Genomic DNA, 25,154 nt, shown 5'->3' with positions numbered 1-25,154 from the left:
TTTTAAGTTTAAGTTGTACTGGGGATTTTTCCTAGTTTACATTCTTCAGTGATGACCTCAGGACAGCTGGAGACAGGTAGAGATGGTATTTTCAATAGTCAGGCTCTTTATCCTTGGTGCTTAGGTAACTTATTCTGGTGCAGATGTTATTGCTTCATTCTTTCAGTCTCAAGGAATTGCATTGGTGAAGCTGCCTCTGCAGCTGATGATCAGCTGAAAGGAGAACACATCTCCAGTGTAGGCTGTCATACTTGTGAAGGTGACGTTGATAGATGCTAGTGCTGACAAGAATGCTCATGGAAACATTTGATGGGGGAAAGACAAATTGCGTAAATTAGGGAAGTTCAGAGTCAGGAGTTATGTAGAATGGTAGGGTGCACCATTAATGGGAAATTGGTGAGTTGGTGTTGTAGGAAAGGGTCCAGTGGGAATTTGATAAATTTATTATATTGCTTTCTTCAACAACATTTGAAGTTCCCTAGCCTAAAAAAAGGCATGTCTATTCATCTTTTCTATAAAACTGAATCACACAAGTTCAGCTTTAGAAATGTAATTTTAATAAAAAGAATATTTTAAAGCTTTATGAAATGTATGTAGTTCCATATATTTTCGATGCATCAGATTAATTTCCTTCTCCTGTTTTCTTTTTGCTGTCTTTCCAAACCAAACTGTTTCTTTTTACAAATCAGGGGGAAGGAAATGGAAGACTTACAGTGACATTATTTTTCTCATACCACTATTATTTTATTTTTAATCTACAACTCCAGTGAATCATTATATCCATCTAACAGCCTTTTTTCTTTCCTGAAATGTTCTTTTCCCATGCTGCAGTAAGTCTCTCAGAGAATTTTCTGTGGTACATGAGTGGCAGAGGTCATAGAATCACAGAATGGCTGAGATTGGAAGGGATTTCTGGAGGTCATCTGGTCCAACCCCACTGCCAAGCAGGGCCACCTACAGCTTGTTGCTCAGGACTGTGTACAGATGGCTTTTGAATATCTCCAAGGAAAGAGACTCTTCAACCTCTCTGGGCAACCTGTGTCAGTGTTTGGTCACCCTCACAGTAAAAAAAAAAATGTTTCCTAATGTTTGGATAGAACTTCCTGTGTTTCAGGTGGTGCCCATTGTCTCTGGTCCTGTCACTCAGCTCTATTGAAAAGAGACTGGCTCCATTCTCTTTTTATCCTCCCTTCAGGTATTTATATAAATTGATAAGATCCCCATGAGCCTTCTCTTCTCCAGGCTGAACAGTCCTATCTCTCCGAGCCTTTCTTCACAGGAGAGATACTCCAGTCCCTTAATCCTCTTAGTGGCCCCTTGCTGGACTATCTTCAGTAGCTCTGTATTGCTCTTGCACTGGGGAGCCCAGGACTGGACCCAGCACTCCAGGTGTGTGTCACCAGTGCTGAGCAGAGGGGAAGGATCACCTCCCTCGACCTGCTGGCAGTGCTCTGCCTGATGCAGCCCAAGAGGCTGTTGGCTGCCTTTGCCACAAGGGCACATTGCTGGCTCACGGTCAACTTGGTGTCCACCAGGCCCCCAGCTCCTCTGAAAATCTGCTTTCTAACTGGGACAGTCCACTGCATATATTGGTGCCTGGGGTTGTTCCTTCCCAGGTGCAAGACTTTGCATTTCTTCTTCTTGAACTTCATGAGGTTCTTGTGAGACCATTTCTCCAGCCTGTCACAGTGCCCCTGGGCTTATCAACCTCTCCTCCCAGTTTTGTGTCATCAGAAGACTTGCTGAGGGTACGTTCTGCCACATCATCCAACTCGGATCTCTGTTTTTCCTTTTCATTCTGCCTATCTCTGTTTCCTCACATGTGACCATATGATGCTAACCAAAGAAGGGATGTGGGTTTTTTCACTGCCGTTCCCTGGTTTCCCAATGATTTTAAGATTGATACCAAAATAAAGGAAGCATTTTGTGTTGGCAGCATGCTGATTGCCTCCTTTGCTGGCAGCAGAAGGAGCAGGGTGACATCTGCATTATTGCTGTGGCATGTGACGTTTGTTTTCTGGGGCTGGCAGAGGAAAAGAATCTAGTTAAACAACACCAGTAGGATGACAGCGGTGCCAAAGACTGCTGGGAGGCAGAACTGCGGCATTCCTCTGCATGGGTGGCTTTGCAGAAGTGTGGGAAGGGACATTTAAATGCAGAAAACATGAGATTCTTGGAGCTGTCTATAAATTCATCATCATGCAACTATCTAAGTGTTTCAATCTGGGGGAAGTGTCTGAACTGCTTTTCTCACTTGCGTTAATGACTGACATAAAACTCAACCAAATTGCTTTCATGATTTCTTTCAGTTTCCTGAAGATCCTTTATTGTTACTTGTTGTCTTTGTATGATCTCTCATGTGTCTTTCATGGTTCAGGAACTCTTCAGATGTTTAATAAAGGTTCAGCCTTTGTCTTACACATGCATAAATCTGTTGTGGTAATTATTGGGCTTTAAAAATAGTCAAAATGTTTGTTTTCAGAATTCCATGTAGCACCAACAGTTTAGGAAGCCCTCTTGTAAAGGGTAAATTACTCTGATCCAGATGATAGTTTCAGATTAATCCCAAATAGTTAATGATAGATGCTTCTTTTTCTGCAAAGTTGATCAGAAGAGACCTCTGGTAAAGAGAAGCGCTGCTAGATTTCTTTTGTGGGGTTTCCAGGAGATGGATCCATGGTTGAATTTGAGGAAAGCCTGCAGCAGTGTTACCTTTTTATAAAACGCCTTGCCAGTTACAAAGTTAGAAGAGGGTCCTTGTAGGAGAATGTGCTTCCATCTTGAAGGACCCCTGTAGATTCAGGTTCTGCCAACAGACTTGCATCTTTCTAAGCAGTTCACAGATCTGGACACTTAATGCTGACTGTTTCTTTCCTTTGTTTTAGGGAGCAAGGTATTACTTTAATTGTGCAAAAATAGTTTTAGATGTAGTCCTCTTTTTTATATTTCAAGCCTAGCAGTAGATCACATATGGGTGAAGCTGATGAGGTTCATCTAAAATTATATATATCAAAACTCTTCATGTTTTATCTGAGAAATAATTCATTTCTTGAGCTTCTTTGTGTATTTCTAGGTTTGGCTGACCCTGGCTGATCAGTACTTACACAGTATAGCCATTGACTGGGATAAAACCATGCGTTTCACATTCAATGAAAGAAGTAATCCTGATGACGACTCTATGGGCATCCAGATAGTAAAGGTAGCCAGTTAAGTTGTTACTTTATTTTAATTTTTGAATGAAAAGTTGAATTTTTTTTTAATAGATGGAATTCGGTTTTATTTTGTCCTCTGAAACTGTTTTGGCAAAAATTATATCTTAATTCTCTTTAGCTCACTGAAATTATTCCTTTAGCATTTCTGGTCCTCATGCACTGATATGGTTAGTATTAGCTGGGAAAAAAATTGTTACTACTGATTTTTTTTTTCTTAATTTCTACTTTTTTATTTGAAAAGAAATACTGGAGTTTAATGGAGAACATGAGAGAATTTTCCTCTTATCTATAAATAAACACAAATGTTTGCTGGGATTAAGAAAGTATGTTTTATAATACACCAATTGAACATTTCTCAGTTATTTTACAGTAGTAAAGCACCTTTGTCTCTGTATGTTTCTTAGCTAATTAACATTTAGTATTTAAACAGTGCGCTGTTTTAGGGAAGAGCTTAATAGATTTGTATTGCTGTGGTGACTTAAATATTAGTCTGTTTACCTATTTAGGAGGTATTACTCTGTTTAGGAAGGATTGTGTTCAATAGTCACCTTAATTAGAGTATGCAGAGCAGAATGCTTTGTGTTCCTGATTATTACAGTTGTCATCTACAGTTGGTAATTTAAGCTTATAGATACTAATTTGTAGCACATTTTACCTTTCACTTACAAATGGCTTAAACCTCAAGGACACTTTCTGGTTTTTTATGTTTTGAAAACTTAATTACTTAGTTGTTTATTTATACATCAATAAAAACAGTCACTCTTTTTTTGTTCGGTTAAGCAAGCTGTTATGTCTTGCCTCTTTGAAACCTAGATATTTGTTAATATCTTCTGTGACAACTTCATATGAACATTTTTTAGGTGACTTGTTTACTTAAGAGCTTGCTAAACCTATTTCTCTTCAGTAAGCTAAAGGTTTACCGATTAAAAAAGAAACATTATCATCAACTTTGGGAATATGTATTGGGAGGATGGAGGTGGAAGGAAAACTGGGACAGGCGGGAAAACTAAAGGGGGAAGATACACATCTTTCCTGTCTGTTCTTGTCTGTTTTGTTTTTTTTTTTTTCCCCCCCTTGTAAAGGACCTTCACCGAACTGGTTGCAGTTCTTACTGCGGCCAAGAGGCAGAGCAAGATCGAGTGGTATTAAAACGTGTTTTGCTGGCTTATGCCAGGTGGAATAAATCTGTTGGCTATTGTCAAGGATTTAACATACTAGCTGCACTTATTCTGGAAGTAATGGAGGGCAACGAAGGGGATGCCCTGAAAGTGAGTAATTTTTTTTTTTTTCCAGTGTTGATGATTGCTTTTACTTAGTGAACTTCAGAATAAACTAGTGTGTGAATTTTGTAGACAGCCAAAAAGAGAAGGACTCGAAGGAGTTAGCCAATTTATATCTGTGGATTCTTTGTTATCCTCTCTGAGCTAAATGTACAGTTTGAATGTTATTGCTGGTTTGTTTGTTTTTTTTCAAACAGAAACAAATGAGGGTTTGGCTGTAATAAAAATAAATGGGAACACTGCTACTGAGTAGAATAGCTTATCCTATGATCTCAGGTCTGCTTCCAAACACTATAGGTAGCTAAAACCTTCAGATTCCATTATCAACCACTTGTGTGGCAGTAGCGTGTGAGGCAGTTAATAAATCTGCTGCGTTTTAAAGCAAATTCTAGGAAAACACAAATATTTAAAATGAAAGTAAATCACTTTGAAGCTACTTTCTGGGCTACATTAGTTATACAGTGTTTTATTTTTTAGACCTTTTCTAATTAAAAGAAAGCTTAATTAAATTTATAGTATGTCAGAAAATGAAAACACAGTTTGTTACAGGATGTGGTTTAAAGTTTGCTGAGATCTTGTGCACATTCCCTTAAGTAAACATGCTCATATGTATGAGTTGTGGTCAAATTAGCAAACATGACTGTGACTCTTGAGATATTGAGCTGTTTGTTTTGCCTTAGACAATTATTTAAATATGGTAAATATTTATATCTACTCAGAGATCCTAAAATATAAAGCTTGTGGTAGTAGAGTCCAGCTAGCTGGTATTTAATACTTAATTCTAGAGAGCTGCCTGTAGTAGGAAGAAAATCCCATCATATATCTGGTTTATATCAGAAAGTAAAATTTCCTTTCAATAATTCTTGCTAAAAATTTCCTCAGTATTTTTAACTATAATTTGTCACATTTTATGTGTTATATAAAAGATATATATCTTATACTGCCCGGAAGCGTCTGAAACACACTATGATAATATAGGAAGTATGGTTGCCCAAAGTTTATGAAGTCCAAATTGATTATAAGAACTGTATGCATCCTTATATTATTTGATGATCTTCTACTGTGAGTGTGTCAGGCTTCTTGTGCTAAGGAGACAATGGAATGGTACCAGACTGCCCAGGGAGGTAAAGCACTAAAGGCTGTTAGCACCAAAATGGGCTTTATCTGGCAGAAATAAGTATGGAAAATGAAGTAGTTTCTTTTCTGAGCTTAGTGTGTGGGCTTTGCAGGGTTGGAATTTCCCCAGAAGAGAGATGAGAAAAGGGAAAGGGAAAAAAAGGAATGGGGCAGTGTGTGGGGGTAAAAGAATTGGAGGTTAGCATGTGGCTGTCTCCTTGTAGTCACTGTGCTATCTAAAGCAAGTGATGAGTGACTTCGGAACAGCTGCAGAGGCTGTTGCTTGTAAAGCTGCCCTCAGGATTTGAGCTATGGGGAAAGCATGTTTGGATTATTGCGGAGTCTAGGAGTTAAGGGAGCAAGGGGATTGTTGTGGCTTACCAGTCAGGTCCCCTTTCTGGAAAAGATGTTATAAACAAAAACTCTGTGTCTGGGAAGTGTCTCCCAGGGTTTGGGAAACAACTGCTACTACTGACACCAAGGGGCTTTAACAGCACAGGATCCAATGTGGTAGTCTCAGTGAATGCCCAGCCAGGGATGCTGGAGTCTTCACTAGTTAAGATAGGCATGTTTAAGTTAATCTCTGTTGACAACTCCAAGTTAGCCTACTGAAGTTATGGTAAGCAAGAAAATTACAACTTGCATATGTAGAAGCTATCAAGAGTATGCATAAAAGTCTCATAGATACTGAAACTTAAAAAACATTTTTTCCTGCACATTATTATGGGGAAATACTACAAATAATAAAAATAAATTTATAGAGATGTGTCATGAAGAAAGTATCTATTGCAATCTATTGCAAACTTTTTAAAAAAAAGCATTCTCAAAACAATTCACATGTCAGTGAAATAGAATGGACTTCAGTGTTGCAAAAAGATTTCTTTCCTATGCTCTCATATATCTGAGATTTCTAAACTAGTAGTACTCAGTGGGTAGGGAGCAAAAGCATTTATAAAATGACATGACATAAGAAATTAACGAAAACACAACATAGTTGCAAGTTAATGTTGCTATGTTAAATTATCCTTCTGTTGGTTGAAATATATCTGAAGAAAATAAAGCATATTTTTGAAAGACAATGAGTTGTCCCAGTATTCAGCGGTTAAGGAATGTATTGATAAGATATGAAATTCCAGCTTATTTGTTGGTCACTTATTTCCTTTCAATCCTTTAAACTTAACAAAAACAAAAACCCCACTGCCAGAAAATGTGTAAAAGCTATTGATTTGCCTGTATTGACTACTGATCTACATGCTTTAAAACATGGAGAAGACTGTTATTGCCCCCAAAAAATCTTGCAAGGACAAGTGGTAGTATGCAGTCACAAGCTGCTGGGAGAGAAAAGGAGGCTGTGAGATGGTGTAAGGTGGTGCTTTTGGAAGTCCAGTGTCGGCCAAGCTATTTTTCTGGGCTTCTTATGAAAAGAGGGGAATTGGAAGGAGGATTTTCTTCTGTGTATGAATGTGCCATGCTTCTCAAGCATTAGAGGTTGTGTGAAACATGAAAAGGATGCTTGTTTGAAATTTTAACAAAGGAGTAATGGAGAGATGAAGCGGATGGGATGACTGCATGCAGGCACTCTGGGTACGGTTTGTAGAGTGGCCATAGAGATTTTAAAAGATCCTGAAATGAAGGTTAGTATCTTCTGTTGGGCTGATGATATACATCAACTTCTGCATATTTTGTTGCATTTGTTCAGTATGTCACAGGACAGTATCCAGTTCATACATTACTACCCATGTAGTTGAGCTATCTCACTTGAAACATTTTATGTTTTGTGCTGCTTAATTTAGCACCTTTTACAATGACAAGGTGAAGTGCAGCACACGGAAATACATCACAGTAGAATGTGCAGAGAATGTTTTTTAAGGAACAGTATCTTGCATTTTGGAGAGGGGGAAAAAAGATGCTTTGGAAGATCAGTCTTCTAGTTGTGGCAGTTAACAACCAGAGAAGGACAGTGGAACTTTCCAGCAGTGGAGAATCTCATAAACATGTACATCATCAGAAGTGCCTAAAGTTGCCTTTGCTTTCAGTTTGGGCATAGCTTACTGTGACATGGATTTTTCGGTCATTAATGGTTCATAAATTCTAGACAGCTTCAAGAAGCCTTTGTACCTTGATTGCTTATGGATACCTAGAGTACCTGTGAAAGCTTAAAATGAGAATGTATTCTCGCCGTGTAGGTAGAGATACCAGAGGCGTGTGTTTCCACTTGCTCCAAGCCACTCTTTAGTGAACAGAGAACTTTAAGATTTATTTTTTTTTCTGTTATTCCTAGAAAATAACTGGCTCTAAGTTCTACATGATAATATTGCATTTTCCCCACAGATCATGATTTACCTAATTGATAAGGTGCTTCCTGATAGCTATTTTGTCAATAATCTCCGTGCTCTCTCTGTGGATATGGCTGTTTTCCGAGATCTTTTACGAATGAAGCTTCCTGAGCTGTCCCAGCACTTAGACACCCTGCAAAGAGCTGCTAACAGGGAAAGTGGCGGTAGGTTCAACAGAAAATGCTATTAAATTCCATTTTGCTATTATTTCACCTGAACACTGGTCTAAAAATACAGTCATTTAAGCGTTTGCGTGAGTTTATTGCTTCAAATATGTATTTTAAATTTTTAAGGTGAAAGATGAGAGTTTCCATTATTGATAACCTTAACATAAATAGGCGGTGCTCTCAGGAAGAAATAAAGGGGAAATAATTTGGTCCCACCACTAACTGCAAATGGAATTGTGTTGACAAGGATATAAAATGTATGGGGTGACAACCACTGTAACACACAGCTTAGTACAAGGGCTACCTTGAAAAGGTTGTTTCTTCCCTTAGCTGAAGATACCTGTGCTGCCATTGCTCCTTGTAGTTGCTAGCTTACGTAGGTGTTCTGAGAAGAATTAAAATGTGAAAGCCAGTAGCGGCTGGTCAGTATTTTCTTCACCTGCATGCTTAGCCATACACATGTGCAAAACTCAGAAGTACTTCTTGGGTTATTACTTGAAAACTGGCTTTGCACTTGAATTTTTGTTCTGGTATAGCATTCCTTTTTTTTTTTTTTTTTTTTTTTTAATGAGATACAGGTCTTCTATTTGGGAGTGTTTTGGGGAGGGTGATTTTTTTGCTCAGTCTGGAAGCTAAGTGCACCCTGAGTTCCATCTTAGAAAAGACCTGCTACCTTGTTCCATGTAAATTAACTGTGACTGTGCCCAAACTGTATAAAAACAAAGAAGGGGTATCAAGAAAGTATTTGCTGTTTGAAAGTGTTTTCACGGGCAGCAGCCTCTTTGGTCATGGCCTTCAGTGCATCAGTTGATACTAGGATGCACAAAGTGTTCTCTGAGCATATCAAGAAAGTAAAAGTTCAGAGTTTCAGGTTGAAGTACTCATCTTGTTTGAAACTTAATCAGCCAAAAGGAAAACTGAACGTGTTAGTTGCTTCTGCTAAGCTGGAGGCGCATCAGGATATGCAAACAATAGATGAGACTTTACAGAGACAGTCACCTTCACCTTCATGTAGATAAAAACTTCCTACTCCATTAGTTTCTAAAGAAACACGGTGGTTTGGGTGGGGTTTTTTATGTTTTTTAATAAAAGCTTTTAACTCATGGTTTTGGGGAAGGATCTCTCTTGATATAAGGAAGAAAAAACTGGTGGTGTTTTCCAAGGTTTACAGTCCCAAACCAGTGCTGCTGCTAAGCGCTTTTTGCAGTGCAGCAGAATGAAAGGTGATTAAGTATCGCTCTTATCTCCATCGCTCTTTTTCTTAGCTTATCTTTGGACAGCAATAACAGAGGTACTAGAGTGTCTTGTGGATTTCAGTATGCTATTAATACTCCTTCTAAAATAATAGGAAATTACAATTACTTTAAGGATTTAATTTTTTTTTTTTTTTTTTTAATTTCAGGAGGCTACGAACCCCCACTTACAAATGTCTTCACAATGCAGTGGTTTCTGACTCTCTTTGCTACTTGCCTGCCTAACCATACAGTTCTGAAGATTTGGGATTCAGTATTCTTTGAAGGCTCTGAAATTATACTGAGAGTAGCTTTGGCTATCTGGGCAAAGTTAGGAGAGTAAGTGGTTATTTTTATCTGATTTTTCTTTCCAGTATGAGCAATATGTGTAACTTGTGTTGTTCTGAAGAGTGTGTTCTCAATTCTAAACAAGATGTGATCTTTCAGAATGATTCTGCTTTGAAAAAGCCACATGAAGTGCCTTTATGGCTTCCCCAAAAACATGTGCTTCTAGCATTGTGTCAGAATGGGCATGATAGCTAATTGACCCTTGCTGCAGGAAATGTCTCCATTTGTTTGCATTGTCTGTGTATAGTGTCTTCATGATATGCTAAAAGGTTGGTTGGTCTTTTCTAGAACATAGACCTCTGAGGGAGCTGGTAACACTCTGGAAGGATATGCAGAGAGACTTAAGGGTGACTAGCTCATTTATTTGGGTATCTGAAGCTGGGGGGATGTTAATTCCCCTATCTTCCCTAAGAAGACTTAAGGATTTGAGCCCATTGGCTATAACCATGAAAAGTGCTACTAAGAGAATGGTTTGGTGTTACACGGTTCTTTTCTGTTAAGGCCTGCAAACAAATTTTCCTGAAATTCTCTGCTTTTAAGGATGTTCTAGCCAAGTTTCTGTTATAGTCGTTTATGGACTTGGAAACTCACCACACAGGACAAAAGACAAGAGGTGGTTAGTTCTTCTAAACTCCTCTGTTGTCATAGCAAATATTTGTATTCCAAAGAGTGTACAGCGCTGGTGGAGAAATGAGTTTTGTCACTGACTTCAGTGGGAGGTGTGAGCTCTGACAGGTTGAGCAGATGTTAGTTCAGCTGGAACCTTTTCTCAGCCAGCATCAGCAGCTGCATCAATTGTTTTTTTTGTGGTGCCTATCAACACTCACCTTCCTTTTTTTCTCTGAGACTGAATCACTGGGATTTATGTTCAGCTCTCTCCTTGGAAGTTTAATTTCTGAGTAAATTAGCACTGAAGGCCAGTAGTGTTGTAAGAGACTTTGTTTAGCATGTTTAATTTTTAATCTGAAGAATAATAATTAGGATGATAATTTCCCAAGAGCTTTATTTGTTCAGTTCATGAATGAAACTGGCATGAATCATTTGCATTAGTATTAAGCTATATGTAGTCCCATTGCACTTTATTACTTTGTACCATACCTTTAGATAAGGTCCTGTTACAGTCGGTCTCTGTGCACTTAAAAGCTGTAATTAGGGATGTTCCAACTCATAACATTATTAAAAGTAAGTCGTTGCTTTGAAGATTTTACCATAAAACTTAAAGCAAAAATGAAACATGTTTTATAAAAATTGGAAGGAACAGAATGAAGACATCTATAAGAATATGTCCAAAAGAATAAGCTGATCATGCTGCACACCTTGTAACTGTTGTTTGTGGGGAATAGGAGGAGGTCTGGCAGATCTGAGGGCAATTGATAGAAAGGGACGCTGGTGGGATGACTAGAGATACAGAAGACAGTGAGTCACTAAACCTGAATGAGAACTGATATACAGAAAGTTTGTGATTAATGATGTCAAATGAGATGAGGAAGTAAAAGATTGGGCATAATGTTTTTGCCTGGAGAAGGTTGTGATTTTGTTCCTCTTTCTTCTCCACTAGAAATAGAACAGGAGGGACTTAAAGAAGTGGGGCCTGAAACACTGATCATAGTCTCATGATCTTCATACTTCTCAAGACTATCTTTGTAGGCATGAAGATGGGGTGAGAAGTGCTTATGCTAAAATGTTTCCATCTGACAAAAAGTTCAACCAGCGAATTCATCCATTTCGTGCACAGTGAAGAATTGGTGATGAGGCAATCAATAAATCTTTATGCTTCCTTTTTGAGCTGATGGAAAAGCTCCCTTGTGCTTTATTGATTCTCATGTAGTAGAAGTGAAAGAGGCAGAGGGAATAACCTATCTGGACATGCATGAATCCTTTATCATGAGGAGTCAGGACAGTAAACCATGCTCAGTACATTCTTTTACTGCACCAGCCTTTCCAGTGTGATGTGCATAGTTTTATTATTTGGAAGCATAGAGGGGGTTGCAATAAACTTAAGAATTAAGGTGACTGATAGAAACTGCATATTTTATGATGACAGAAAGTTCAGTTTTGGTTTGGAGGTCTATTATCATATGTAAAAGTAAAATGAAAAACCAATATGTATTTTGATGTAGGCAAATAGAATGTTGTGAAACTGCAGATGAGTTCTACAGTACCATGGGGAAGCTGACCCAGGAGATGCTGGAAGACAGTCTGATTGACAGCAATGAACTCATGCAGGTGAGTAGTTGTGATATGTAATTATTGTTTGTATTTTGTGTGCATCCTTCAGGTGCTGATTTCTAATAAATTACAGTTCAGATACTGCAGAAACCTTAACTCTTCCAAGAATAAAAGTTTAAGATAACTGAGTTGAACTAGCATTTCAGTTAAATAAATAGATGACCTGCAGTTAAAGCTAAAATTCTTATCTTTTACATTAAGTATAGAGAATCATTAGGCTCTATTTGATAAAAATTGGTTGTATATTGACAGCTGAAAGTTTGTTGTGATACAATTCCCAATTGGTTTTACACAAGTAAGATGTAGAATCTTTTAGTAGTCATAATTTTTATGGTGTTCTTTTGATTTATTTTTATGTTTTGGTCAGTTATTATTACATTGTGCCCTTTTCATTCTGCAGACACTGTGCAAGATGAGTTTATTATGTGAGAAGGGGAAAAAAAACCATCCTTCATGATTAAAAAAAAAAAAAAGCCTTGAACAGTCTCAGTGAACTATAAACAAAGACATTTGTAGATAATTGCAGTCCCTGAATTCTCAAAGCATACGTCATTGTGTGAGAACAAAGAGCCACAGTGTTCTGGGAAAGGAGAGGAAAGGGCCTTTAGTATTGCAGATACAATTTTATTGATTCACACTTACACTTCTTTTTGTGATATCCTTGAGGTGTTGTCTGCTTAGATGTTTTATAAAGACCTCTGGAATCTTTATAAAGACAGTTCTGGAGCTTTGCTTTTGATGAGTTATAGCATGGTGTTTAAATGGGTGCAAATATAGAACACATAATTCACCTGCAATAATTCACCTGTTTTAAGGGAAGGAAAAAAAGTCAGCCTCTCTCTATGAAGCTGCATGAGTTTATTAACAGTAGTTAGCAGGTGACTTCTGTCACACATTATTGGAAGCAAAACTTGACTGTCTGGGGTAATACATTTACCTAGTCTGCTAAAGTACTGTCCTGAAGTAAAGGATTACTTTCAGATTTTAAATTTTTGTTATTGTTGTTATTTTGTGTCATGAGGGAGCTTTGGGAATGGGAGAGGTGAGTACTGTGTCTTTGTTTTGCTTCAAAAATAGAAATGCAGCTGGAGAGGTACTCACACTTCTAAAATAAGCGTTAAGATTTCTCACAAGGCAATTCGGATTTTGAGGATGCATGAGGAGGGTGACACAAGCTTGACACGTTTTCATATTCACTGTGTTTCAGTTCCTGGTCTCAAGTGTAGTACAAAATCAAGAACTGGTATTTGTGACAAAGAATAATGTCAGGAAAGTTGAAGTGGGCTTTAGTGACTCTGTGGATTTCTTTGCCTTTGTGTGTAATGGAAGATAAGGCATAGGTGGCTTAGTGGTTGGAGGGATGGAAGGATCTTTTTGATTCTTTAACTGTTGCAATTATAAGTATATTAATCTAGTCTTTTTGTGCTTCAGAAAAAAATAAGCACTTGGTGCAAAGTATATGTGTGTTCATAGTGTACACATGTATTTTGTGACACTGACATGAGTGTTAAGCATTGCCATTGATATGGAGAATGTGTCAAGCTTAAGTTTTCTACGTAGAGAAGCAGTGTGTCTGGTTTATGTGTGTCTTCTCAGTTGAAGAAACCACACTATAGTTTAGATAGCATTCTTCAAGTCAGAGGCAGGTACTGGCAGTGTGGCCATCTCTGAGCTGTTCACTCTAGTCTGTCTTTTCTGTAAGTGGAGAGAACTAGGCACTACAAGAGTTTACCATTAGGGAATACGAATGCTACTGTGTGTCTGGCTGATGCATTTGAACATTTTTCTCTGTATTGGAGAAGAAAATAAATAAATATGAACCACTGCATTATTGAAGACACCATTTTTTTAAAATTGCCTGAGACTGTTTCAGAGGAGTCAGCCAGAGATGAATGTTTAGACTGCTTTGTTTTCAAAATGTTCTTTTTTTCTTGTTTTTTCCTTTTTCCCCTAATCAAAATCAGAATAGTGAATTTACATGTGATACTTTTTACAGGGTGCCTCAAGGATTAGTAACCTACTACAGGAAAGGATTAATGCCTACTCTGCCTTCTCTACACGTTTCAGTAAAGGTTGCTGGTGGCAATCATCTCACTGTTCTTTAGACTTGCATGACACTTACATTTCCATCTAAACCTGTCTAGGCTCACTTAAGCCAGTGAAGAGTAACAGACACTTTTCTGCCACTAGAAAATGAGTTGTGCTCTAAAAGGCCAGTTTTCTTCCGGAGTTCAGGAGACAGGTGTGGCTGATACTTCAGGGGCAAGTGTTGACAGAGCAGATGTCTGAAGTAGATCAGAGGACTCTTGTCCTCATTCTGTCCACCAGCATGTATAGTTGGTGCAAGTTTATCATTAAAAATGCATGCTTCCCTCCCTCCCATGCAGACAGTACATATACCTAAGATTGAGAGTTTAAAGCTTTTGTAGATTTGGCCCTTATATGGCAAGAGTTCTTAGTGTTGTGCAGAGAACACGGAGGGATGGGAGGAGCAAGCAAGCCTACAGCTTCCTCCTTTTTCAGATTGAACAGTTTAGGTAAATAAAGGGTAAGTGCTGTACACATCAGATGCTAGACGGCATATGTATTTAGGTCTAGAAGTTAAACAAATACAGTATTCAGCATTGTGATTTTATTGGCCTATTAATAAACTTTGGTTCTAACATGGAGACAGAGGGCTGTATGCCAGACGTCTGCAGATATTCTAAACAGCATGTACTAGATTGAGTTCATGTTTCCATGCCTTCTTAGAAAGCGAGCATTTTTATAAGCAGCTAAGATAATTCAGTTTGCTTGCTTAGAAACATTGCAACGTAGAGGAAATAAGAAGTAAACAGGAGAAGGAGAGGCATCCCTGTGTGTTTACTGTGGTGAAGAGGGATTAATCCCTCTATAGTACCCTAGCATTTTAGACTATCTCCCAGGGACATTTACCCTGATTTGATGGGTATTCGCTATTAACTTTCTGCTTGGGTAGTGTTCTGTCTGTTTTCTTTTGGGTTTGTTTTTTGATTTTGCTTTTTGTTTAGTTTTCTGAGTGAAAATGAAAAGAGAGAAGAACTTTAAACCTGTGTGAGGTGGCTCTTAAGATAAGTGCGTTTGAGCTGTCTGCAAAGGCAAAACTGCTTACCCTCTTTTGGAAGCCACAGCCTTTCACCTTCTGTATGGTGTTCTGCTGAGGGTGTAGATGGCTTTTCATTTTCAGGGTAAGGCAAGGGAGTGACAAATGCTACTGATTTAAGGTGAGAAGAGAGGTTTTCCTTCTCTGTTCTCTTGTTCCTAGAATCTGTCCCTTATGGCCATAAATAAGATAATGTTTGGTTGCATTGTGCTTTGTATGTGTAGGTGGTTTCCCTCTGGCACAGTTTAACCAGAATTAACCAGATGGCTCCAAGGCTGTGTACAAACTAAGAACAGGATGCTTTGACTCTGTAGCATTGCTGTGAGGCACAGGTGCTGATTGACAATATTTTTTTAATTTTCATTGGAACTTGCATCAGCATAAAATTTGTTTGTGGCTCTCTTAACCAGGTGGCAAGTGAGATCTCCAGTTATAATCTGATAACAAGTAATTAAGCTAAAAATGTATATGCTAAATGAAAAAAAATTGCACAGAATCTGTAAGAGACACAGATAGGGACAAGCAAAAGCTAAGTGCATAATATAAAACAGTAGGTGCAAGGAGTAAATGGAGGACTCGGTCGACTCTTTCACTTAAAGGGTAACTAGCATATGGAACAAGTTACCTGAAAAGGCTGTTGACATAAAGAGTAGAAATAAATTCCAGACACACCTCCTTCTCTACAAAGGGAGAGAGTTGAGACATATGGGGTAAAAGAAACAGGAAAGTGTGGTGGAGATCAAACAAACAGGCAGACACATTGAGTCGGAGGTAGATCTTTCTCCAGATCATAAAATTCCTTCGTCTGGTAGACTGTCAGAATATTCCTGTTCAGGCCCTAGAAAATATTTGTCTTTCATGGTAGCATTGTAGTTTCATGGCATGGCAAAGCTTCAGTTCATGCTCTGGGGTTTTGTAGGTATCCTCCTTGCCTTAGAGTCAGTGCATGGCTCAAACTGTAAAAGCCAAATTTTCATGCAGAAGCCTGTTGAGCTGCACTGTTGCCCTGTGCCTGATACAGACAGGAGTGTCCTTCCTGCTCCTCATTTCTTACATCATTGCTGTTAGTGAAACTTTTTTTTCTTCTTCTTCTGTCAGGAAAGGTCTACTACTGAATTAATGTTTGCAATTTTCCTTTGTGTATTTAGCATGGACAAGGCATGGTTCAAGAATGAATTATGTAGAAATTGTTCAGAATTTCTCCTTAATTGAGGCCATTTGCCTTCAGATGAAAATGTCACTGACTTAATAGCACAGAGGAAAAATAAAAAGTGAAGATTTCCTGTCATAGCTAATGAGAAATTTTTATGTTGCTGTCTTTCAGAAGATAGTTAATTTTCATGATGGGGAAAAGTTGTTATATTTCAGAGAAACTATGAGAAATTGTATTTTTGGCTATTTTTTTCTTTTTACTTCTGACATATGACTCCTAATGAATTGTGTATCAGGTATTTAAAGTCCTGAATAGTTGTAAGTGTATAAAAGCAGGAAAAAAAAGAAAGGCAACTAAAATAGGTGGGAACAAATCAGCAGTGATACTGCAATGAATATGATGTGTCTTTATGCCAGGTTGGCTGGTGACACATACTCTGTTACTACAAACCGACTTAAAACAAATATAGTGCTGAAAGCAAATGCATTTGCAACTATTTATCTTCTTTAACTCTGAGTATTGAAGTAAATAAAATGTATTAGGGTTTCTTATGGCCTTGTTTTAAGTTCTAGAGACTACATGTTGCGTTCAGAGTTGCTGAGAGGTTTCTTTGTTCACCATAGAGCAATTTTTTTTTTTTTTTTTAATCAACCACTGCTACCCTCCCCAGAAAAAAACACAAGAAACTCCCACAAAACAACAATCAAAACCAGAAGCCGAGAGGAGAGAAGTTAGCTGGATAATGTTAGGTCCTTCCTCTTTGGCCATAACTTTTGTGTTGAAGTGGTTTCCTTCACATGAGCCCTTGGGGCTGCTTAGATGAAGTAATGGATCTGTTAACAGTCCACATCAAGTGAGGATCTGCTCCTTCCTATCTATGCTAGTGTCAATATCTTGTTTAATACTTGAGCAGAAACATAGATCTTCTGGATCATGCATTCATGTAAGTGAAATCATAATTGGAGGAGGAGAATTTCCAGTGGGCTGGCAAGGAGAGGACTGACAAGGATTATTAAATAAGTATAGGAGTTGAAAAGGACCCTACATCTCATGTTATAAGTTCCAGTTTTCGTTTTCTTTTTCTCTGAACCATGTATTTTTCTAGTGAGTCAGTCTTTATTTTTCTTACAGGAAATACTGACTGAATCATAAAACTGGACCATTTCCATTTTCTTATAGCACATGACAATGTGCAGCTTTTAAGCCTGCAAAACTGTGAAAGTCTGTTCATGGAGGAATCTTTTGTGAGACTGTTAGTTAAAGTGAAAATTTTAAAAGATGCATTTTTTTTTTTTTCCCCCTCCTTAGACTGTTTATACCATGGCTCAGTTTCCCTTCCCACAACTGGCAGAATTAAGAGAGAAATACACATACAACATTACTCCTTTCCCTGCAACAGTAAAATCAACTTCACTTTCAGGGTAAGTTTGAAATGCGCTGCTTATTGCATATCGGGTTATTCTTTACTCTACACAGTTAGTGAAAAGGCAGGTGGCATCTTCTCTCGTATGCCCCTAAAGAAGATAATGATGTTTGGTAATGATTGTATTTAAGAATGTGTCCTTCTTTTTTCTCTTATGTTCTCATTTGACAGAAGGCTGGGCAGAACCAGAGACAGTGATGAGGAGAATGACCTGGATGATGAAGATTCAATTGCCAATGCAATTGGCTGTCTTGGACCATTAAGTGGCTTTTTGGCACCAGAGCTCCAAAAATACCAAAAACAGATGAAAGGTAAAAGTGCTGTTGTTCATTTTGGAAAACGCAACTAAATCTGCATGACCTTGCAGAAATCATCTGTAGCTTCCTCTGTGAAAGCAGCTTCGAAAGTTGTATTTTATATTCATGTAGAGATTACAGCAGGTACCAAATGACTTGCTCTGCTGTCTGTGAAGGTGTCTTCAGAGTCAAGTTTGAAGGCTGTACGTATACAATAAATGACAGTGTGGGTTAAGGATTTGGCTACAGTTAAAAAACCAACTCCATAGTGCTGCCCACGCACAAAAAAAGAAGCACATATGTGGAAAAATGCTCACCTTAAATCCACACTTACTTCCAAGACAGCTATTAGGTAGTCAGCATTTTCTGAAGAGTGTACATGTAATAAATAATCTTGACGTTTATTAGCATATGCATGGCTAATATTGGAACCTATCGGTGGTGAGTGAATTCTTCAGGGCATTTCACCACCCTTTTGGCCAAACCTTCAGACTGTTTTATGTTTTGGGTATACTCACGTTTTTTAAAAAATTGGGCCTGGGTTAGGATGTTCTGACAAAATGTCACTATTTTCCAAGTCCCTCCACGTTGAAATAAAATTTCTGATAGAATTGTATGTTCACCTGTGCAAGCTCTACAAGCAGAACAAAATTTTGATCCATACAGGAAAAGCAGATCATTTAACTTGCAGCTACCTTTATGAAATGGTACTGGATCAACAGTGATTTTATGATATCCTGGGTGAGGCTGTAGTTATTTATCCCCAATACATCCCTACCTCCCCCCCAAAAAACCCCAGACTGATGTCGCAGTTGCTGTTATCTGATTACACATCATCATTCTTGTGACTTGGTTTTACTGAGACCTATAAGCTGCAATTTTCCTCTTGATTGCTGTGGTGTTTTGTTTTTCCCTTCCTGAGGGACTGTAAGTCTCTACCTGCTGTTTCAAGCTAGCACTCAGTCAGAACATCAAACTGCTGTTGCAAACTAAGCCAAAGACAAATAAACATCCCTTGAAAAAGAGTTATCCCCTTGACCCTGGAGTGCCAGTTTGGTGGTGCATCAGAAACAGCTGTGAAAATAAATTGCCCCGCTGCTGTTGCTCTGCAGTTGTTGATCAGAGACCCTCTCAAGTTGCCCGATCCTCAGCTGCTCTGTGCCTATCCCTTTTGTTGCTACTAGCACCGTTCTCCCTGTGGTGCTACAACTGTTTCTTGATGCTGCTTGCTGGTATCACTAGCTTGGCTGTTTAATCTCATGCCTGCTTGACTGTAATGTATTTTATAACTTGCATTGTTAGCCTCCTCTTTGTCCAACTGAGTGTCTTTAATAATCACTTTCTGAATTACTTCAGTGATGGCTTGATGTACTTTTGGGTAATTGAAGAACTGTGCTTATAACTTTGCATTGCTATGTTAATTGACTTTTGTACTCTTTAAACTCCCCTCAAACCCTTGCTATTCTTAAGGAGTAGTTCTAGAAATGTAATGCTACTTATTTAAATAGTGCAGCTTTGTTAATTATGCATATTATAATACATTTTTAATTAAAGACTACAGTTAAATAAGATTATAGGAATCAGACATAGACTTCCCTTGTAGACAATCTGCAGAACTCTTGAGCATGCCAATTTACTCCTCATGCCCACTGTATTCCCACTCTGCAGATCAGAATGAAGAACAAAGTCTGGGTTCCAGTAACATTGCAGAATTAAGTCCAGGAGCAATAGACTCTTGCCGAAGCGAGTATCATGCTGCTTTTAACAGCATGATGATGGAGCGTATGACCACTGATATTAATGCACTGAAAAAGCAATATTCCAGGATAAAGAAGAAGCAGCAACAGCAGGTTCACCACGTGTATATTAGAACAGGTAACATATCGAAACATGCTTCATTTATTCATTTGTTACAGGCTAACTTCATCATGGGAGACAAGGCAAATAACATTCTTTTACATTTAACTAAATAGCAAAACAAGGGAGACTGATGGAATATATAACACATTAATAAAAGTGGATACCACTTCATACAGACAGATTGTAAATGAGAAGGTGATGTTTCTTCTTCTTTTGTCAGGATCTGAAGATGATGACTCTGGGATTTTTTTAGGTCCTAGGGACCAGCAGAACAATGGTATTAAAAAATGTCTTTGCTATCTGGGTGCATTGTGTTAATCTCTGATTAAAACTTTACATCACTGGCATTCTTGGAATTGACATACTGATGCACTCTAAGAAGTGAAATGAGATGAGTACAGTTCAGACCAAGTGGCAGGTTCCTAGCTGGTCCATATTATCCTAACTCTTCTGTGTTCATGTGGGCATGGCAAATTATGCAGCTGAAAAACTGGCTCAGATGTTCCATGTGGCTGACAGTTTACCTAGCCATAATGATCCTACTCTGAGGATTGAGCTGGACATCAATACGTTATTTAGCAATCCATGTTATGGAGTCTGTTTCCCCAGTGGGCAAACTCAACAATGTGGGGGTTAGCATGTACAGCACAGCTGAACACAGCCCACCTCGCTCATTCCTCCCCACTTAGGTGTCATCTTTCTAAGTCAGCATTCAACCATGCAGATGGGTTACTACTTACTCCTCTTCTAGATTGTCTAAACTTGTCCTAGCAGGAGCATTTGAATACATAGAGCTGCAATTTTTCATTAACATAATTATAAAGGTTGTTTTTTTAATATTGGCAAAGTATTTGCTTTGAACGAAGGCTGTAGCCAGCAGAGAGTGCAAACAGTAGAATGTTGATTCCCAAGGATTGCCAACCCCCACCCCCCAAAATAAACCTTTCTAGTCTTACTAATCATGGTGCAGGGCTGGGTTTATGGTTTAATCAGACTGTCATCTAATTACCTAATTCTCGGTCTACTGCTCTGGTTTAATGAGAGGATCTAATAGAGAAGAGTTGGTATGGTTTATCCATTAAAAATACATTGGTTCACTATCCAGTCACACAGGCCCCATGGAGAGGCTTATTTGACTGACCTCGTATAGGGACTGAATTGTCTCTCACAGTCGGAAGAGAAATGAAGGAGAGGGGAAAGATCAGAAACCAATATTAATGTTAAACAGTTACAGTGCTGTTCCAAAAATTGAGAAGCGATTTTTTGTTATATTTTCATGGTATTCCTGGCTCATGACTTAGCCATAAGTAAGAAGCAAGGAGGGAAGACAGGAAATCTTTATTATAGAAGTTACAGCTTTGTGTTTGACCCCAAAGATGTAAGAAATTGCGTGATTTTTTTTTTCTTACACCTTTTTTCTTTTTTTTTTTCCAACAAACCTTTGCTATAGTTCAAGAAAGGCATCAAATTTGGTGATGGATCCTTAGAACATTAATTTGTTTTGTTCTTTAACAATACTGTGTTTCTTTTAAACACTTTCTTTCAGACAAAGGGCCAGTTACCAGCCTCCTCCCTTCTCAGGTAAACCATTCCCCAGTGATAAACCACCTCCTTTTAGGAAAGAAGATGAAATTGAATAACAGGTCTCTCAAAAATGCTGTTATTCACATCCCAAGTCATGCTACAGGGAAGATGTCTCCCATTCCCCAAGAAGATCTTAAAACAAAACTGAATTCTCCATGGCGCACTCACATACGAGTTCATCGAAAGAATATTGCCAGGGCCAAAGGCCAGCTGGGCTATGGGGACACTATAGGACTAATAGATGAGCAGAGTGAGAGCTGTAAAACAAATAGTCCTGGTGCAAAGGAGGAGATGTCCAAACATTCTGCATTTGGAGAAAGAGAAGGAGGTGGTTTGGATGACAGGACTACTCGGAAAGCTGACCATCAGTCATCTGAACCAGTCCCTACGGACAGCAGTACAAACATGGCAGTGGTTCAGCTAAAACTGGAAGCACTGGAACTCGCCTCAGATAACAAAACTGATGCTGAGTCAACATCCTGTCAGTCCGGCCAGCCACATTTATCAGAGTCCTCCAGTTCATCCAGTGACAGTGGAAACCAGGCTAAATCTCCCCAGCCTGGGAACCCAAAGCCGCAAGTCTTCAATCCTTTTCCCTGTGTCAAGCCTCTTCGAAAGTCAGCTACAGCCAGGAATTTAGGGCTGTATGGCCCCACTGAAAGAACACCAACTGTACACTTCCCACAAATGAGCAGAAGTTTCAGTAAGTCTGCCAGTGGCAACAGTGGGACCAGGAAACGATGATGTACACTACCTGGCACTTCCTGACAGCAACAAAAAATTTGTATTGATTTTTTTTCTAAAAAAATGTGTGCGTGTATATGTGTGTCCCAAAATGTTTCTAATCTTTAATTAACTAATGGGGACAGAAGTGGTTACCAGATGTATAAATATGTGTTTTTGAAAACTGTGCTCCCGTGTTGTTATGGGATAGATTAGTGAAGATGCTCTCTGGCACCCTCTTGCTGATTCTGATGGTTCTGTGGTAAAATAAACACTGATTTGCAGCGTGAAGCATGTAGTTTCTTTAAACCTAACTCAGACATAAAATCACTGGCTGCCTTTAACCCCTCAGCCCCCCATGGCTGCCTCCCGTCCCTTTCAAAGCTTGAAGGGCAAATTATGTGGTGCAGCAGACACGTATAACAGTTTATATGACTGCTATGCAGCTTTCCCATTAGACCTTGTCATGCTCTGTGAGTAGCTGGAGAAGCCATGACTAACAGAAGCACAAGCAGCCCCAGCAAGCGAAAATATCGCTTTGGGCCTGATATTATTACCACTTACCTCCTAGGCCATCTGGCTTCAGACATTCTTGAGCAGCTTTTTGTGTTTCTCTTCCCACAGCAGTCCTCTGCTGATAGTGTTTAATATGAATAGTCAGTGAGCATGAGAATAGCAGACAGAAGTCCATCCACAACACTGGTTTGCTCCTTTTCTGTTACATATGTACGTACATACCTTTCTGTTACTGCTGAAGAGTTGCAGCACTTCAAAATTAGGAATTGGGTACAGCTGTATATGTAGTTGTGTGAATATTATGGATTTAAAGCTATTATCTAAATTATAGACTTGTAATTAAATCATATTTGCCATCTTAGCAGTAGGTAAAATATATACAAATTCCAAAGTAGTTTAGGGTTTTAAATTCTATTTATAGAGTGATTAGATACTTAGGGTGCCACATACCATTAAAATCCAACATACTGGCTGCTCTATAAGTGGAATGGACCTGTGGGACTGCCATGGGCTTCCATGGCTTGGTTCTGATTTGGTGTGAAAGAACAGTGGCAAAGCGCTGAGTGTTTACTTCCAAATCAAAAATCAAAGCTGGTGAATACCCTAAGACAAGTACATTTTTCTTCTATATATGTTAAACAGGCAGGCAGAGAAACTAAATGTGGATAATTCAACTTCAGGGTTGGAAAATTGAGCAAACTCCAAGAAATTCAGGTTGCTCTTAAAATGTTACACCTCTGCTGAAATGTATGTATTGACTGTGATTCATGACCTTATTGCTTCCAGGTTTCCCATAACCTGAAAGTGTCATTATTTTTAAACTGCAGTAAAAGTATTTATGATGAATTGGCCCCATTGTATGGAGTATTTTACTTCCTCTTTTAAAATTATTTTGTTAAATTTGCAAATTAATGTATCGTTGTCTATTTATTAATGTATCCCATAACCTATAGGATGTGATACCAGTTTTACTGTATACCATAACTTATAAGCTGTACAATATATCCTATTGATTGTCGTGGGGACAGTTTTATTTTGTTGTTGTTTTATACAAGTGTATGCATATAAAATAATACACAAGTATGAACACTATAGATATAAAACCGACGTAGATCAGGTCCTGCCCCTGCCTTATTTTCAGATTATAGTAGTAGTGTCAATGATTATTTATAGCACTAAGTAAATTTAAAATAATGTAGAATTTAGTCACTGATTATGGACTGTATGAGAATTGTTTCTGCCTTGATTTGAAAGGAATGGACTTCTCAGAATTTTATTGTGAATCATTCTCCCCAGTTTTTCTTAGCTTCAGTGTATCATGTGGCTGTATACTGAACCAGTAAAAATAAAAGGACTGTCATTCTGCAAAAACTGCTAAAATTTTGCAAGTACGTGCGTGAATTTTCAACATATTCAGATGTGATTAAGCAATGTAAAATGAGCAAGCTTTGCGTGGATAGTGGTCTGGGGAAAGAAATGCCAGTAGAATACTAATTCTAGCAATTCAGACCTAATCAGTAACTGGCAAGTGTGCTCCGAGGGTATTGTATTTTACTTGGACAGTTAGGATTGAGGCAAAGGAACCACAGCAACTCAGTGCGTTACTTTGATGATGTTTGCTGCGGGAAATTTTCTTCAAGTACTGCTAGATGAGGAAATTGAATGCGTCATTTTAGCTGTTCAGTACCTCAAGGGGCATTCTGCCTGTTGAATGTACAGCAAAAGCAACTTCATCACTTGGTACTGAGGTGGAACATTAAGACAAGGTCCAGAGATCCAGGAAACTCCAGAGAAGTTTTGGATTATTTTTTGCTAAAGAATCTCCTCAGCAAACAAGGTATTGTGATGCATCTGTGCTTGGAAGAGTGGTGTTGCAGCACTGAGGACATTGGGAAGTGTGATGGTGGGAGTCTCTGGTCCATAAACATCTGCATTTTGTTCTCCTTGAGGCCTCCTTGTGCTAATACTCTCTTCCATGCGACTAAATGACTGTTCTGTTTGTTGAGGTTTTTTTAAACTACTCAAGGTTTGGGGGGTTTTGAGAAATTATTAGGGTCAGATTGACTTATTTCTGAGAATGTATTTCACTGTCATCAAATGGAAGCTCTCAAGGGATGGGCATTTGATTATGTTTTGAGGACACTTACATTATTCCAAGTGGAAACAGGTCCAAAGATACTCTGAAATTATTCCAAGTTGCTTACACTTTGGGGGTGAAATTGGTAGATGGTAGAAATATTTTTTTTTCAGAATTACAGGCAGCACAGTTGATTTCAACTGCAGCTAGGGAAAATATAATTTTATATATTTAACAAAAATCCTGCCAGAATCCATTCAAAAGAACATAAGTGGTTGCTAGAAAGGCAACAAAATGTTACTTCAAGCAAAAATAAAATTCAGCCCTTTACACCGATGTCTAATTCAGGTACAAGTTCATGGTCAAAATCCAAGAGGACTTTACATGTTTCAAACCTCCACAAGATGTATTTTAAACCATGTGAAATTGTTCATACAGAAATAAGGTGGGTGGTTTCACTGTTCTGTAGCTTTCCTTGACT

General features: G+C 38.4%; 1 protein-coding gene across 9 annotated transcripts in view; it reads left to right on the top strand.

The window, feature by feature from the left end:
• TBC1D30 (TBC1 domain family member 30) overlaps positions 1-23,970 on the top strand; it is a 51,612-nt gene extending 27,642 nt beyond the window's left edge. For 4 of the 9 annotated variants that reach the window (XM_026868621.1, XM_026868620.1, XM_026868619.1 and 1 more), the window contains 9 exons: positions 3,074-3,199; positions 4,295-4,480; positions 7,940-8,108; positions 9,514-9,682; positions 11,812-11,917; positions 17,503-17,615; positions 17,789-17,928; positions 19,579-19,788; positions 21,320-23,970. In XM_026868621.1, the coding sequence (XP_026724422.1) occupies positions 3,134-3,199; positions 4,295-4,480; positions 7,940-8,108; positions 9,514-9,682; positions 11,812-11,917; positions 17,503-17,615; positions 17,789-17,928; positions 19,579-19,788; positions 21,320-22,101 (1,941 nt within the window). In that variant the 5' untranslated portion in view covers positions 3,074-3,133 and the 3' untranslated portion in view covers positions 22,102-23,970. The other 5 variants (XM_026868622.1, XM_026868618.1, XM_026868625.1 and 2 more) reach the window with 4 other exon arrangements.
• Positions 23,971-25,154: the final 1,184 nt, after the last annotated feature.

This window comes from Athene cunicularia, assembly GCF_003259725.1.
Source record: "Athene cunicularia isolate RWA chromosome 1 unlocalized genomic scaffold, athCun1 chr1_part2, whole genome shotgun sequence".
In the NCBI taxonomy this organism is placed as follows: Eukaryota; Metazoa; Chordata; class Aves; order Strigiformes; family Strigidae; genus Athene; species Athene cunicularia.
Note: the sequence above shows the minus strand (reverse complement) of the source record. Positions and strands in the feature narration are given on the sequence as shown.